We start from the raw sequence: 15,000 nt of genomic DNA, 5'->3' as shown, positions 1-15,000 counted from the left end.
TTCTTGTTAAATATAAAGATGTATTTAAACGTAACACTTAAAGTATTTTTAACCAATGCTACTAAACGTTTTATCATTTTCATTCCTGATTGAAAACTCCTAAATAAGAGAATGTATAACTGCTGTAGGAGAATGACAATGGATGAGGTTAAGAATTAAATAATGTAGAATATAGGAGCAAAGCCTTCAAGTCTGTGGTGCAGCTTAATCTCCAAACAGTCAGTAGAGTTTTGAGCAGCACACCGTAGTCCTTACATATGTACCCAGTGTTATATGCCATGACCCCTTTATTGTCTTTCATTGCTTTGTCTTTCCCTTTTCGTCAGTTTCCTGTGATATATCCTAATTATGTCAATTATCATCAACTAATTGTTTATACTCCGCCCTACCGCGTAAAGCAAAACTCTCCAGAACATGGGGGAAGTAATCTATGGTCCAGGAAAAATGCTTATTTTTTTCTAGTTGATTGCAATGCATATATTATATTGCCATGATAATCCATTAGCGTCAGCGTTGGGTAAAATTCTGGAAATAAATATGGTAGAGATTACGTTTTTCCCTGTATGGTTTCAAGAAATAAATGAGGCGGTAGATATTACTTCTTTTCTTATATGGTTTCTTGAAAAGCTAGTATCGTGCAAGGGAGCAGTTTTGTTTGAATAAATCGCAACAGAAGGTGCAAATATTTAGTAGGCGGCAACGCATGAAGTTATATACCCCTTTAGGCATGTTGAAGTTCGTTCCTTTGAGCGGCTGTCCAATAATTAAGTGTCACTAATTGAGAATCATGTAGATCAGTGTCTAATTGGAGGTGGGAATATGATTATAATGGGAAATTTGAAAATATAATTTATATTCTGTGGAACATTTTATTAATTGAGCAGTACTTTATTTCATATTTCTTATGTATTTCGTAGATGCTGTCTTGAGTGATTCTGAAGTAAAGAAAACAAGCTATTGAAACTTATAAATTTTTTACCATAAGCTAAAAGCTGTCAACAAATTGGAAAATATCAAGACGTTTATCTATGTATAAATTGTTAATACATGGGTATTATACTCTCTGATTAGCACCAGAATGCATCTTGATGAAATAACATGATTTTTTAAATCTTTGTTTTCTATTTATTTTTGCGTGTAAATTTTGGCGATGAGAGGCTATTGAGGTTTTATGGTATATACTGTATATTTTTTAATCTATGGAACTTTGTTCAAAGGTGGCTCATAATGCTTTTGGCTTATCGTGTTTCATACTTTAGCTGGTATTTTTGTATTTTATCTTTATTTTTATTTTTGTTCCTCTCTTCTGGGCTACTTTCCCTGCTGGTGTCCTTTCCAATTAAGGTTGAAGCTTATAATGAGTATAATGATGATATGCTGATGATAATCAATGGGAATAAATGAAAGGTGGTGGAAATATAAGTAATGTAGTAGTAAATTAGTTTAGGCAATTGCCTTAAATTCCATTTTTATGTAAGAAATTAGCCTCATGGTGATAAAGCAAGCTTCTTGTTCTGTGAAATAGATTTTATATTTTGTCAGCAAGCTAGATTATAAATCATTGTACTCTTAATTGACTAGTTTGAAAGTACTAACTATTCGAATTGAACAATTTGGATTTATTTAAAATGCATGATTTCCTTTCAGGTCAATGTGGTAATTTCTTATGAATGTTGAGTTTTGTCATTCGGTGCTTTATTTCGATAGCTAATTTTATGTATGTTCAAGAAGCAGCTATTCATTTTCTAGTAATAAACTGCATTAGTGCCAAGTTATTGAAGCAATAGAAGAGTAACACTTGCGGTATATAAAATTTGGTGCTAGTGACCTATACTAATGGAGATCCCGGTATGCCACAGATGAATGTTACCACGTTTATGGTCTTGGTTCTTTTAGTTGAGAAAGAGAGAGAGAGAGAGAGAGAGAGAGAGAGAGAGAGAGAGAGAGAGAGAGAGAGAGAGAGAGAATTCCATAAGATGTTACTTATAGTCGACTTCATATAATAAAAGTATCGATAAAATAACATGTGCAAGTTCCTCCTTAGAATTTGTGCATTGTAAAACAATCGCAAGCCAAAACACACACGTGTATTGCAATACTTCTTAGTCTAGTTTTCGTATTTTTCTTTTTTAACTTAAATGCTTGCTTTGATAATTTAATGCCTGTTTTTCCAACTACATGATTTATTATTGAAATCTATGAGGCTTATTTGGTTATGTACGTGCCAATTCCGTAGATTTTAACCATTTCCTTTGCCGCTTTCTAACGGTCAGATCCAAAATTACCGTAATTATCCATTTAAATTCACGGAAGGTGTTTTTCGGTAATGTTATGAGTTTATTAAACTTAATTATTCGTAAGAGGAATTTTAATTAAAGTTATTAGTTGTATTTTTTTTTATTCAACCCCGACCAAATTTGACTTATTCATTTAGGTAAAAAAATATACTATTTAGCGTGCATGATTGCATTCTACATATGAAAAATTAATAATCAGCCTAAAATGGAAAAGTGGAGCTTTGAAGTATTTTGCCTTCAGATAGTTTTACACGCAAGTTTAGGTCTGATTTAAATGAATCTATGAAAAGCATTTAATTAATGAACAGTTGATAGAATTCAGCTTAAAAAATAAACAGGATTTAGATTAAAAAAAAAAAAAAAAGATTTATGGTTTTGAATACATCAATTATATTCCATTATTGTATACTGGCCTAAGTTATACTAATCATGTGTCGAGGTTGAACTGATTTGCCTCGAATCTGTAAACCTTCGGACTTTAAAGTTAGGATGATATCTCGAATAAAAATAATAAATTAATCTCAATATTCCCTTATCTTATGTAAGATTCAATTTATTGAATAGGTTATTCATAACTTGCCGCTACACATATGGTGCGAAAGGAATTTAAAATGTATATAAAAAGAAAATAATCATTTTTTTTTTTAAATTCGCAAAATCATTGCGTCCTTGAGATAGTAATGCTGTACTTAGCTCTTTAAGGGGAACACTCGTTATAAGCAACTTATTCTTATTTTATAATTTTAAGTAACTGCCTATTAATCCTGTTTGGTCTTAGTGGTAAAATTCTAGGAATAGGTTAATGCCATTTGTATTATTTTACCTAATTTTAATAATTTTACTTTTAAATTATTTTCACCAATGTATACAGGTGTAGTAAGTTTCTTTTACCTTTTTTTTTTTTTGCAAAATGTATGCTAATACATCTAAAGTAAAAATAAAAATCTGAGGTAAAATCAAAATTAATTTAATGCTAATTACGGTACGGGGAATTCCATTCATAATGATTAAAGTTGATTAGTATTTAAATGTTTGATTATTTAATTTAGTGTAATGGAATTCCCGTATGTATCACATTGGCGCAACCATTGCGCAGCCTTTTGAAGCAGAGTAGTGTGCGTGTGCATATGTTGGTGAGACGTATGACGTCATGGTCGTCATACGTCGCCACCTGCTAGCGCTGCTGCTGCCTCTCAGACCTGGCATGTTCCGCGGAGACTGCCAACCCACTTGTCAGTTGACTAGTGGCTGTGGTGGGTTAAGGACGCGGCAGGCAGGCTTTGAACACACGCACACGACTCTCACTTTGTACTGATCTCCCTTAGCCCCCAACACTTACTCTTGCCTTCTGCCCTACAGAGCGGCAGTCTGGGCAGCGCTGAAGAGTTACTTCGCATCAGAATGGAAGGTCTCCTCAACGTCGACATGGAAGATCAGAGATTTGCTGTTCTCAGCTACGAGCAGGTGCGTCAATTGAACGATTTGCTGCATGAGGTAGTGCCCATACACGGCCGAGGAAACTTCCCGACGTTGGAGATTCGTCTGCGGGACTTGATCTCTATGGTGAGAACTAAATTGGAAGCAGATTCCATGACAGTGCGTGACATTCGCATTAACGGAGGTGCTGCTTCTCATATCCTGGCTACTGATTCCGACCAGGCCTACAATGATCTGGACCTCATCTTCGCCGTGGATCTGAGCACGCCTCGCAACTTCGACCGCGTGAAAAATGCTGTTCTCGAAGTGCTGTTAGACTATTTGCCAGAGGGCGTGAGCAAGAAACGTATGTCGTCTTGCTCGATGAAAGAAGGCTACGTCAACAAAATGGTGAAGGTGAATGACACTGACCGATGGTCTCTAATTTCCCTTTCTAACAATGGTGGCAGAAATGTCGAACTCAAATTCGTAGACAGCATGAAGCGTCAGTTCGAGTTCTCCGTCGACTCCTTCCAGATTGTTCTCGACTCCATCCTACTCTTCTACGACTGTGCAGAGATGCCCATGAGCGAAAACTTCTACCCAACCGTTGCGGGCGAGAGCGTGTACGGCGATTTCAGCGAGGCCCTCTACCACTTACAGAAGAAGTTGATAGCCACGAAAAGTCCCGAGGAAATTCGAGGCGGTGGTTTGCTCAAGTACTGTAACCTGATCGTGAAGAACTACGAACCTGCCCGACCCGAGGAAATTAAGACGTTAGAGCGATACATGTGCTCCCGTTTCTTCATAGACTTTCCCGACGTTCAACAACAGCAGACGAAACTCGAGGCCTATTTGTGGAACCACTTCGTCGGAGAAGACGAGGCGTTGCGTTACGAATACCTGATGGTTTTGCACCGCGTCGTCGACGAATCCACAGTCTGCCTCATGGGGCACGAAAGACGTCAAACCCTCAACCTAATCGACGAGCTCGCTTGTCAAGTCTTTTACTCAGAACAGCAAAGATTATACGCCAAACAACAGCAGCATTGTAGCAGCAGCTGTAGTAGTAGTAGCAGTAGCAGCTCCTCAAGCAGTACCAGCAGCAGTTTCGACGTTCACATAGCACCACCTCCACCAGTCATCTATAGCAATGGGTATTACTATGCTCCCATCGTTCCAGCACCAGCGCCCCCACAGTCTTATACTTGCACGTGTGGGTGGTTGCAATGCGCCTAGTGCACGTGCTCTGCCCGGGTCTTCTAAGGATGGGCATCCGTGCCCTCCGGAGTATCATGGCCCGTTCAGTGCCAACAGCAAACACCTGGTGACGTTATGGTTGTGCCCACCTAAAGACTGCCCGAACCACCCATCCCCCCTCTGAGACTTTTAATGTGAAAAGGACTAGAGTAAGAAAAATCAAACCTTTTGTGAAGGTTTTCATAGTTGATTCAATCAACTCCCCTTTATTTGTAGGTGATGGGCAGACAAGGTGGTTTCAGCAGGTGTTATCAAAACTGCTGGTGGCGTGTTCGCAACAGCAGTGGCAGGAGAGATTGGGTGCAAAAATGCCTAATTATGCTGCTATTGCCCCTGCTGACCTGACAGCCAATCCTGCTGTTTTAACAACCTAATCGCCACTTGACTATTGTGATATGTACATGTGTGTTTCCACGCCATAGCCACGAATATAAAAAGACCATCATCATTATAAAAAAAAATGCCGTACGCCAGCCAAAGGAGTATTAGATGTCAATAAGATGGAAAGTAGACTGACAGTTGAGGATCTGTTAGTTTTGAAAATGATAAAAACGAGAATAACGATCAGCACACACGCAAAAAATCATTTTGCTGGCTGGAAGTTCGCCAGGGAGGATATAGTTCGCTTGTTTGCGCCCCCCTCTTCCTCCTCCTTTCCCATGCCCGTCTCGTCATAATTACAATTCGCATTATACCCAGTTTCGTAACAATACATTAATGGGCGTGTAGTTTCCCGCTGAGAACAGTGTCCGTATAACTATGAACTATGAGAAGCCTACGATGTGTTAATTTCAGCTATTTTACACGAAGTACAATAAACCCAAAGATAACGGCTGTCAGATCGTGCACAATTGAAGGGAAGGATGTAATGGGAAAGAATATGGTAAATGAAGTCAGTCTGTCAGTGCCAGTAAAATGAACTTGTATCGTTTAGTTAATATTTTATTTTGGTTTATTCAACCGATGCCGTAACTTGAAAAGTGTTGGAAAAAGTGTTTAGGCCGGTGCCATAAAAGGCAAACCCTAAAGAGAGCATTTCTGTCTATATAAAGTGTTGTTTAAAAGAAGTGGTCAAACCCTTCAGCCTATCTCGAAGTACGATGTGCCGATGCTTTTGAATGCCAGCTAAGGTGCTCTTTCCACCACAGCCTCAAGAAATTAACAACAGGAGGTGGTTTCCCCTGCAGCTACGCCTACAGGATGAGACTGACCTGCCATTACGAGAGGCCGCCTCCAGTGGGTGCACGCACGCCTTTGTCCACCTGTTAATCGTGGCCTGCTAAAGGCTTGACATGGTGTTAGTAAAAGGGGTCATCGCACCCGATGTGTTCAGGTGGAGCAGCCCTTCATACTTCTGTCATGAGGTAAGTTGAATCAGATTCTAGAGATAATAAGTATGTTAATTATATGGTTTCATTAAATTTTTTAACTTTCTTTAAAAGTGTGTGTATATATATATATATATATATATATATATATATATATATATATATATATATATATATATATATATATATAATCTAATATTCTGTGTATGCATTAATTTATATTATATATATACATATTCTGTATATCCATGTATATGGACCGTATGCTATGTAGAAATTTTCAGTTTAACATAAAAAATGCCTCTTGGTAGGGCTGTAACCTTTATTTGGGCATTCTTGGATATTAATGTAGTCGTGCAATCTCGTAAATTCGTTTGTTAGTACATACAAATAGATATTTTTTTTTAATGCTGTTTTAACGTAATTTTAAGTGGCTCACAAATTATTGTACTTGAAAAAAAAGGTTCCCTTAAAACGTAGGCTGGTATTCTTTATTTCTTATAAATAGCACATTGAGGAGGAATTAAATTTAAAAAGAGAGAGAGAGAGAGAGAGAGAGAGAGAGAGAGAGAGAGAGAGAGAGAGAGAGAGAGAGAGAGGCGTTTTACCACAATATTGATTGGCGTTTGGCGAGACTCAAGGTCGTTTCACTATTATAAAGCATTGCTCTCTGTTTACTTTGTAATAGTTACTTTTTGAGCGATGGTAGTGGTGATTACAAGATATGCATTAGTTTTGATTTATAAGTAGGAGTTGGGATATAATTAAAAAGATGTTTGCCATTTTTGTATGATATAAAGTTTCCTGTTTGATTTAGTGTGAATACTATTAAATTTCTCAAGTTCACTCTTATTTGTACAGGATTTGTTCTAGCGTTTTCCAGTTCTCTTGATTTGTACAGTAAAGATTTCACTACTGGATTAACAAATTGCCATTGGTACAGTAATTCTTTCCCCTTGGCCGATGTTTTTAGGACTGTTTTTAGAATTGGAAGAGTATGTATTTGAGCTAACCAATAAATGAGTAAGCAACCTGAAATCTTGTGAAAGTGATATAGGTAGAGACCTACGCGTGATGACAGGTCCTGCATTATGGAATGGGGAGATTGAATTACACGTCTAGATCTGTTTAAAGGGAAAACTAACAAAGATCCTGTTATTGACAATCTTTTGTAATTGGTTACTTGTCATGATGGGCAATAAGAAAAATATAATTACTGTTAATTAACGTTTGCTAACTTTCAACTAGTTTTTCTCTATTCTTCCTTTGTAAATCAAGAAATTGAAGATGTTTGTAATTTGAAAAGCGAAAGGTAATCAATTATTTTTTAAGATAATTATAATTATAATTCCATGACGATGCTATGAATTTAAAACTTGGGTGCACGCTGATATATGTGTATATATATATATATATATATATATATATATATATATATATATATATATATATATTATTGTGTGTATTATTATTAGTAATAGCCTATGTCGATGTGATATATATGTATATATATACAGTGCTTATATTTTAAATTATTCTAAAAATCCAGAAATTTAGGTTGTCGCTTCGTGACAGCTTGTCTTAGATGAGAGAAAGTCTAAACAAGAAGAAAGTTTGGGATACGGACTATTGACTAGTGTGTCGTCTTAACCACACAAACAGTATCTCGTTTTGTATCCATTCTAAATCATCTTAGGTTTCATAACGGCAAAAAGAAAAAGTAAAGTGTAGCCATTGAGGGAAATGATGGTTGCAGCGTGATTGATATGATCAGTGGGTTATTGGTCTTTTAGATCGTGATTTTGTACAATAGTTCCCCGCGGTTAGGCTGGTTGCCTGTAGGTTGTAGCTCAATTTGACTATTTATTAATTTCTTGTAGCCCAGTGTTAAGGTATTTGTTAGGTTTAAACGTGGGTCTTGTGGCCGCAGATTATTGTGGTTAGTATAAAGCAATAAAGTGCTGGTAATGTGAAATTCAAGTAGACCAGGTCTTAGGTTGTGTTATCAATTGGCTAGATGGAGTTACATGCTCTTTCTTCCCTAGTGAATGAGGAAGTGTGCTAATTTTGTTGTCGTGCAACAATGGCCATTGTATGGGTGTCGACTTGGCTGTTGCTTAAGCCTTTTTAGAACCTTTTTAACGATGACTTGGTTTGACATTACCCTAGTTTTTTTTTATTACAATACTTGGAATTTCATTGAAATTAGATTGTGTTGCCTAGTATGAAAAAATAATTCACCTTTAATATTAAATGAAATGAATTTTTAAAAAATAGGAATAAACATAGTATGAAGTAATATTAATCGAGTTTAACAAAAAAGAACAAACGCAGGATGAAGGTACATCCATCTCACCGGCTGGAAACTTTTTATTGATTACTTCGTTGCCGTTATGGGAAGTAATATCCTTTAGTCTCGTGGGTGCCATCTCAGGTAGGTGACCTTTACGAATAACTGTCGGAGTCAAAGATAATGTCCTGAGAATGGGGCTCTGGGGTTGGGGTGGGGAGTGCGTGGCATCATATAAATTATACGAAATCCTTTGAAATTCACGATAATTGTTTATCCATTAAAGATTTCACATATAATGAAACTGCTTTGCTAACATCTTTCCCACGTTCTCTTGTTATTCCAATTTAGCTGTACATTATTTGTAGGCTAGAGATTTTTTTTTTTTTTTTTTTTTTTTACTAAAATCCCGTTTACTATATCGATGAGTCTTATACACCAGAGGTTACTTGACAAGCAGTAGACCTTACGCTTAATGACTGGTATGTAAGAAGAACGGTGGCTGTTGTGGGTGGGATGCGATCCCCAATTATACATTCAGGATGAGTGAGAACCTTCCATGTTAACGGGACAGAAGGTCGCCATATCAGGAGTGGCATCTGCTGCTTGTGAGATTTAGCGGGTCCTGTTACCCTTTTGGTGGTTGTGGACTCTGCATTAAGTGTCTGAAGGAAACTGTTCTGTAATGTATGATTTAATACATTTAAATATTCAAGTATTTAATGTTTTTTTATAATTTTAAAGTTAGCGTAGTTGTCTTCATATGTTTGGTGTATTTTTATATGTATATTTAGTGGTTTTATGCAATGCTCTATAACTTGAGTGATCCGATAAAGCTAATACAGCACGGTTTTTATTTCTAAAATGTTCAGGAATTTTTGGATTGTGTAAGACTAAAAAGCTAGAATAGTTTTGCTTGTAATAACGGGGCTCAGGTTAAATGTCTGGTAATTTCTTTTCAATAAAACACCAGTCGTATGTTCATATGTCCATATTCAATACTTGCAGCTACCCTTTTTGTTTTTATACACGAGTTAGTAGTGAAGTTTGGTGTTTTGATGATTTCCATTTAGGTTATGGAGTCGTCTGCTTTCTGAATCGGTGCTTGTAAGGAATGTTAAATTTCGAAACTGTTAGCCTGCATATCCTTTTATTATTGCTAGTCGTGTAAACATTTTTGTCGATACTAATTTGCTCATGAAGTGAAATTTTATGGGAATTTATACTTGTGATTTATAAGAAGCATTATGAGACAGTAATACTTAATTAACGGCACCCTATTAGTTACATGCAAACTCACTCTCTCTCTCTCTCTCTCTCTCTCTTTCTCTCTCTCTCTCTCTCTCTCTCTCTCTCTCTCTCTCTCTCTCTTTGTGTGTGTGTGCGAGGATAAACTGATGTGTTGTCTGTAGACAGATATGACCCACATTGGCTATGTGGTCTGGTGCCTTAGATTCACGAGTAGCACTATGATGAGAAAATCCTACGTGGTCTCAAAACAGTTTAGCCATCAGGGTCGCCTTATGGGTCGGTTTCACAACTTCATTTATTTTTTTCTTGATATTCATAAATGATTGGTGTAAAGGAATTTTTCTCTGCTTGAGAAAGAACCCTTTAAAGTTAGATTTTTTTCTTTTAGAAAAATAGGACTTTATGGTGATAACCATATTTTTTCCTAATCATGAAAATGCTAAAGTTAAAGAAATGGTGCTTTTAAATTTCAAAAGACTGCTTATTATCATGAATAGATAAATTAGTTGAAAATTAAAATGTGTAAACTGCAGCCAGTTGTTTTTTCATTGAGTTTGTTCTTGTGTATCCAAGGAAGTTGGATTTGCAGAAACACGAGATAGACGTACAGGAAATCTGAGACAAGCTAGCCAAGGACTGTGCATCTGGCAAGAGCATATTTATTTTAACAGTGGAGTAATTGGTGCTCTCTCTCTCTCTCTCCTCTCTCTCTCTCTCTCTCTCTCTCTCTCTCTCTCTCTCTCTCTCTCTCTCTCTCTCTCCGAATGAATGGGCGAGTTTTAAAAGTAACTAGTACAAAGTGGGTGCTGGTATACATAAGGTGATTTACCATTATTTTTATTTTGATACTGGAGTTAAAAATCAATTGAAGGAATGTCGTTCCCTTGTTACACGCAGTTAGTTAATAGCTAGAGTAATTTTTTAGTTTAATTGAAAATTTATTTTTGTCATTGCATTAGTTTACTTTGCATGCTGTTGAGAATGTAAAAGTGTAGAACTAACGTATTGTCAATATTTAGTGTTCTCCTTTCCCTATCCCCACGATTAGAAATTACGGTCTGTAAATGCTTAGAACCTTAATCAGACGGATTAGGTCTCGCACAAGTCATGCTGAGTATACAAGTCTGTATGCCTTTATAGAAAATATTTCGATGATATTGCTGTTGTGGGCTTTCATCTTTTAGTGTGCTTGGTATTAATTTATTTAACATGCCATGTTCCTCGTGTATGTATACATTCATAGCTTGGTAATTTGTCGTCTTTGGAGTAATCAACCAAATTGAAGGGTGAAGAGAAGTGGTTTCGAGCAGTCTAACGGTTAGTCTGCCTGCCTCTTGACAATGAAACTGAACAAGTGCCATATTTGCATTTGACATCAAACTAAATGATTTCATCAATATAACATTAAAATACTTATTAGAGGATTTATTTTGTAACTTTATCATTAATACTAAAAGTTGCATGTGAGCTGTGGTAGTAATGTGAAAATGCTGTTGATGCTAGATTTTATTCAATTTTCAGCGTATCATTTTGTGTGAGTGTTTATACAATAGCAGGTCTTAAACTATTTGCTGTATGTGCGTATATCATGCGATCATGTAAAGTGCCCTCCGGCCTTTTTTTCCAAGAACCTGATGTTAATGCTGGCTACCCGTAAATACTCTTAATTCGTGATTTGGCACTTCATTTGGTCGAGGCGTGCCAGGACTATTGGCTATGGGAGCTCGAGCCCACGTGGTACGTTGTTCAGGCACAATTTTCATTCAGTTTCATCTATAGGTATTTTTATCACATCACTTCATTGTGGGTACGTAAAAATGATCTTAATTTTAAGTTTTGTTAATCTGTATATTTCTGTTCACTGTAGATACTGAAGTGTGTTGTTGCAATTTGGCACTGAATTATTTAGCTTTGTAGTCAATTTTGAATGGTTTATTTTTAGTTATATTTTAATTAAAAGTTAAGACATTTTTAACAACGGCAATATTCCAAACATTTAAAACAAAGAACTACTCATATTTTGGTTGAAATTACACTCGAAAGATATATCTTATGTCTAAAACAGTGTAAATCATATTCGAATGAAAGGGTATTTTTAACAAAGCTCCTACGTGTCTGAGAATGTTAATACTGACTCTCCATAGTGGCCAGCAAGGATTGGCTGCCAGTACTGTTACTAGCTAAGATTTTCTACTTTTTTTCTCTTTCTGGTTTGGTACTGAGACTTAGTTCTGATGCTATTAATAGATTGGACACTAGATTCTGAGTTAAGTACATTTTTAGGGGAGCTGTGTAGGTAGTTTGCCCGGGTTTTTTTTTAGCTACGCTTTTTCATATGAAAGATTTTAAATGTTATATTCTAACAGGTAAGTCTTTATTCTATTTAGAATTAAATGGGGGAACATGCCTTTACTATACTTTTTTTTCTGTGATTCCTAGGGAGTCTAGTATGAATTTTAGTCAAATAGAAATCAATCCTGAATTGCGTGCTACCGCACTCTTGAATATTGCTGCCCCTCGAACTTATCAAGCTTCATTTCCTCTCTCTCTCTCTCTCTCTCTCTCTCTCTCTCTCTCTCTCTCTCTCTCTCTCTCTCTCTCTCTCTCTCTCTCTATCTCTCTCTCTCTCTCTCTCTCTCTCTCTCTCTCTCTCTCTCTCACACACACATATTGTGAAAGTTATCTACAATTATAAGGCATTTGGCATTAGCTATAGTGGAAGTAGGGAATAAAATTATGCAAAGGTTTTGTGTTTTACAGATGTTAGAGATACTCTTGATTCAGCATATAAACCTTAAGGGCGGAATTTTACAATATATGGTTTCATATGCCTTCCTCGAAAGAAAATTTTAAAATTTCTGGTGTCTGATAATCGAACCTTGGAGGGGGGATTTTTCTGGTCGTTGCTCTGCCGTATAAAATTAGATAGAACTGGTTGCTTGTCTCGGTGGTCTGCAGGTTGTGGCATTTGATTTAAAGCCTTTCTGGGTTCTCTCGTTACAGCAGCATGTACAGAGCCGTTTCCTCTTCTGTTTGAGAAATGTTTATGGTTGCTCATAAGTTTTGTTACTGGGAATAAACTTTGCATACAAAATTAAACTTATTCATATTTTATCTGAAATTAACCGGTTTGATAAGCAAATGTGGTAGGAGTATTGGCTAATTTTATGCAAGTACTACATCTCCCATCCTCTAAACCTTCTCACACTGAGATGACACAGACCCCCATGAGGGTTTTGGGTGGCTTAGGAACGCCTCCACTCCCGGTGCCTTTCCTAATGACTTCACCATCTAGTGCCATCGTGACACTACCCGTCAACGTCTTTGCTGGCATTCATACCCTCTTCTATTTATACCTCTCGTGCATTCTTTTATTGGGGGATTGCATTGTTTCACCAGACGTTCAATTACTATAGACAAGCTTTATCATTCGCACTAAGCTCATGGACTTTGAATTCGGTGTGGGGTATAGACGCGAGTATTTAGAGCACGCGGTTACGAAGTTTTACCGTTGAAAGGTTTTGCAGATATGCGATACTGGTCATGAGAAATATATTAGTGGCGAGTGTCCAAACCCCTCCTGAGAAATCGGTTTGGTAAAGCATTCATGCCATGGGCAGCATTTGCATATTGTATAAGGCATAGAAGCTAATAGTTTTTAAACATGAGGTATTGTTGGTTTGTGCTTTTCAGCGGAGAACTTTAAAAATATTTTTATGGGCGAGTTTGTACACTAAGTTTTCACGAAAACTTACAAGTGTGGAAGTTAACGGTCAAAATCGCCTTTTAGTTATATATATATATATATATATATATATATATATATATATATATATATATATATATATATATACATATATATATATATATACATATATATATATACATATATATATATATACATATATATATATATACATATATATATATATACATATATATATATATATACATATATATATATATATATATATACATATATATATACATATATATATATATATATATATATATATATATATATATATATCCATATATATACATCCATATATATATATATATATATGCATATATATATATATATATATATATATATATATATATATATATATATAAATTGTCTGGATTAAAGTTTTTTTATAATGCAAATATTTAAATCTCTCCGTATATGTAAAAAAAAAAACTGCCTCGTACCCATACTGTAAAGGATGGTGGGGGGGGGGGGGCTGGTTTTGTAAATGCCTTCGTGTATGACGCAACCCCTAGACCCTGTATCTTTTATGCTCCTAACCCCCTCCCCCATTCATTCCCCCCAACAGCTGTTCTCTCTTGCCGCTTCATATAGTCTTCCCCCATCCCCTACAAACATTCCATAAGTGCTAGGGTAGTTTTTCAGTTGATGATATTGGGATCAGAAACTTTTATTGTTTAAAAATTTTTGTTAATGTTGAGTATTTGAATAAGAGATGCAAACGATGGCAAGAGTTCTACTTTTAGAATTTGAAGGAAATCTCTCCATTTTAGGTCTTGGTGCACCAGTTTTACCACGTGGTCTTTCTCGCGGGGCCGAACTGTTGGGTGGAAGGTTTTACATACCGACTCTCAACCTCCAAAGAGAGCTTGCGGTTGAGCGGTATCATTTGGAGAGTCTAGAAGTTGATGTTTACCGTACTGCAAGGGGGTCACTTTCCATTGGCGACCTTCTGTAAATCTTGAACAAGAAGTAACTTCGTTACCTAGGGATATCTCTCTCTCCTCTCTCCTCTCTCTCTCTCTCTCTCTCTCTCTCTCTCTCTCTCTCTCTCTCTCTCCTCATTATATATATATATATATATATATATATATATATATATATATATATATATATATATATTATATAGATATAGAGAGAGAGAGAGAGAGAGAGAGAGAGAGAGAGAGAGAGAGAGAGAGAGAGAGAGAGAGAGAGAGAGAGTTAGGATTAATGTATGGCGTCAGATGGTTCGGCTCTGTGAATATTAGGCTAAATAATCATAGTAAACATATGTTGTTGAATGCAGTAAGAAGATACGGAAATGTTTGATCCTTCCTTCTAGTTGAAATTACTTCAAAGAATATTTTTCTATTGACTATTAATTTTTCGATGGAGAAACTGCCTTTGATATTTGAAAGTAGAATA

General features: G+C 36.1%; 1 protein-coding gene across 2 annotated transcripts in view; it reads left to right on the top strand.

Annotated features, from left to right (window-relative positions):
- Positions 1-15,000, top strand: part of LOC137658514 (terminal nucleotidyltransferase 5C) — a 543,056-nt gene that overhangs the window by 502,870 nt on the left and 25,186 nt on the right. For both annotated transcript variants that reach the window (XM_068393287.1, XM_068393288.1), the window contains exon 2: positions 3,657-6,337. In XM_068393287.1, coding sequence (XP_068249388.1) covers positions 3,657-4,952 — 1,296 coding nt within the window. In that variant the 3' untranslated portion in view covers positions 4,953-6,337. The remainder of the gene's footprint in view (positions 1-3,656; positions 6,338-15,000) is intronic.

Source organism: Palaemon carinicauda, chromosome 19, assembly GCF_036898095.1.
Source record: "Palaemon carinicauda isolate YSFRI2023 chromosome 19, ASM3689809v2, whole genome shotgun sequence".
In the NCBI taxonomy this organism is placed as follows: Eukaryota; Metazoa; Arthropoda; class Malacostraca; order Decapoda; family Palaemonidae; genus Palaemon; species Palaemon carinicauda.
The sequence above is the reverse complement of the archived record's forward strand: the minus strand, read 5'-3'. Positions and strand labels throughout refer to the sequence as shown.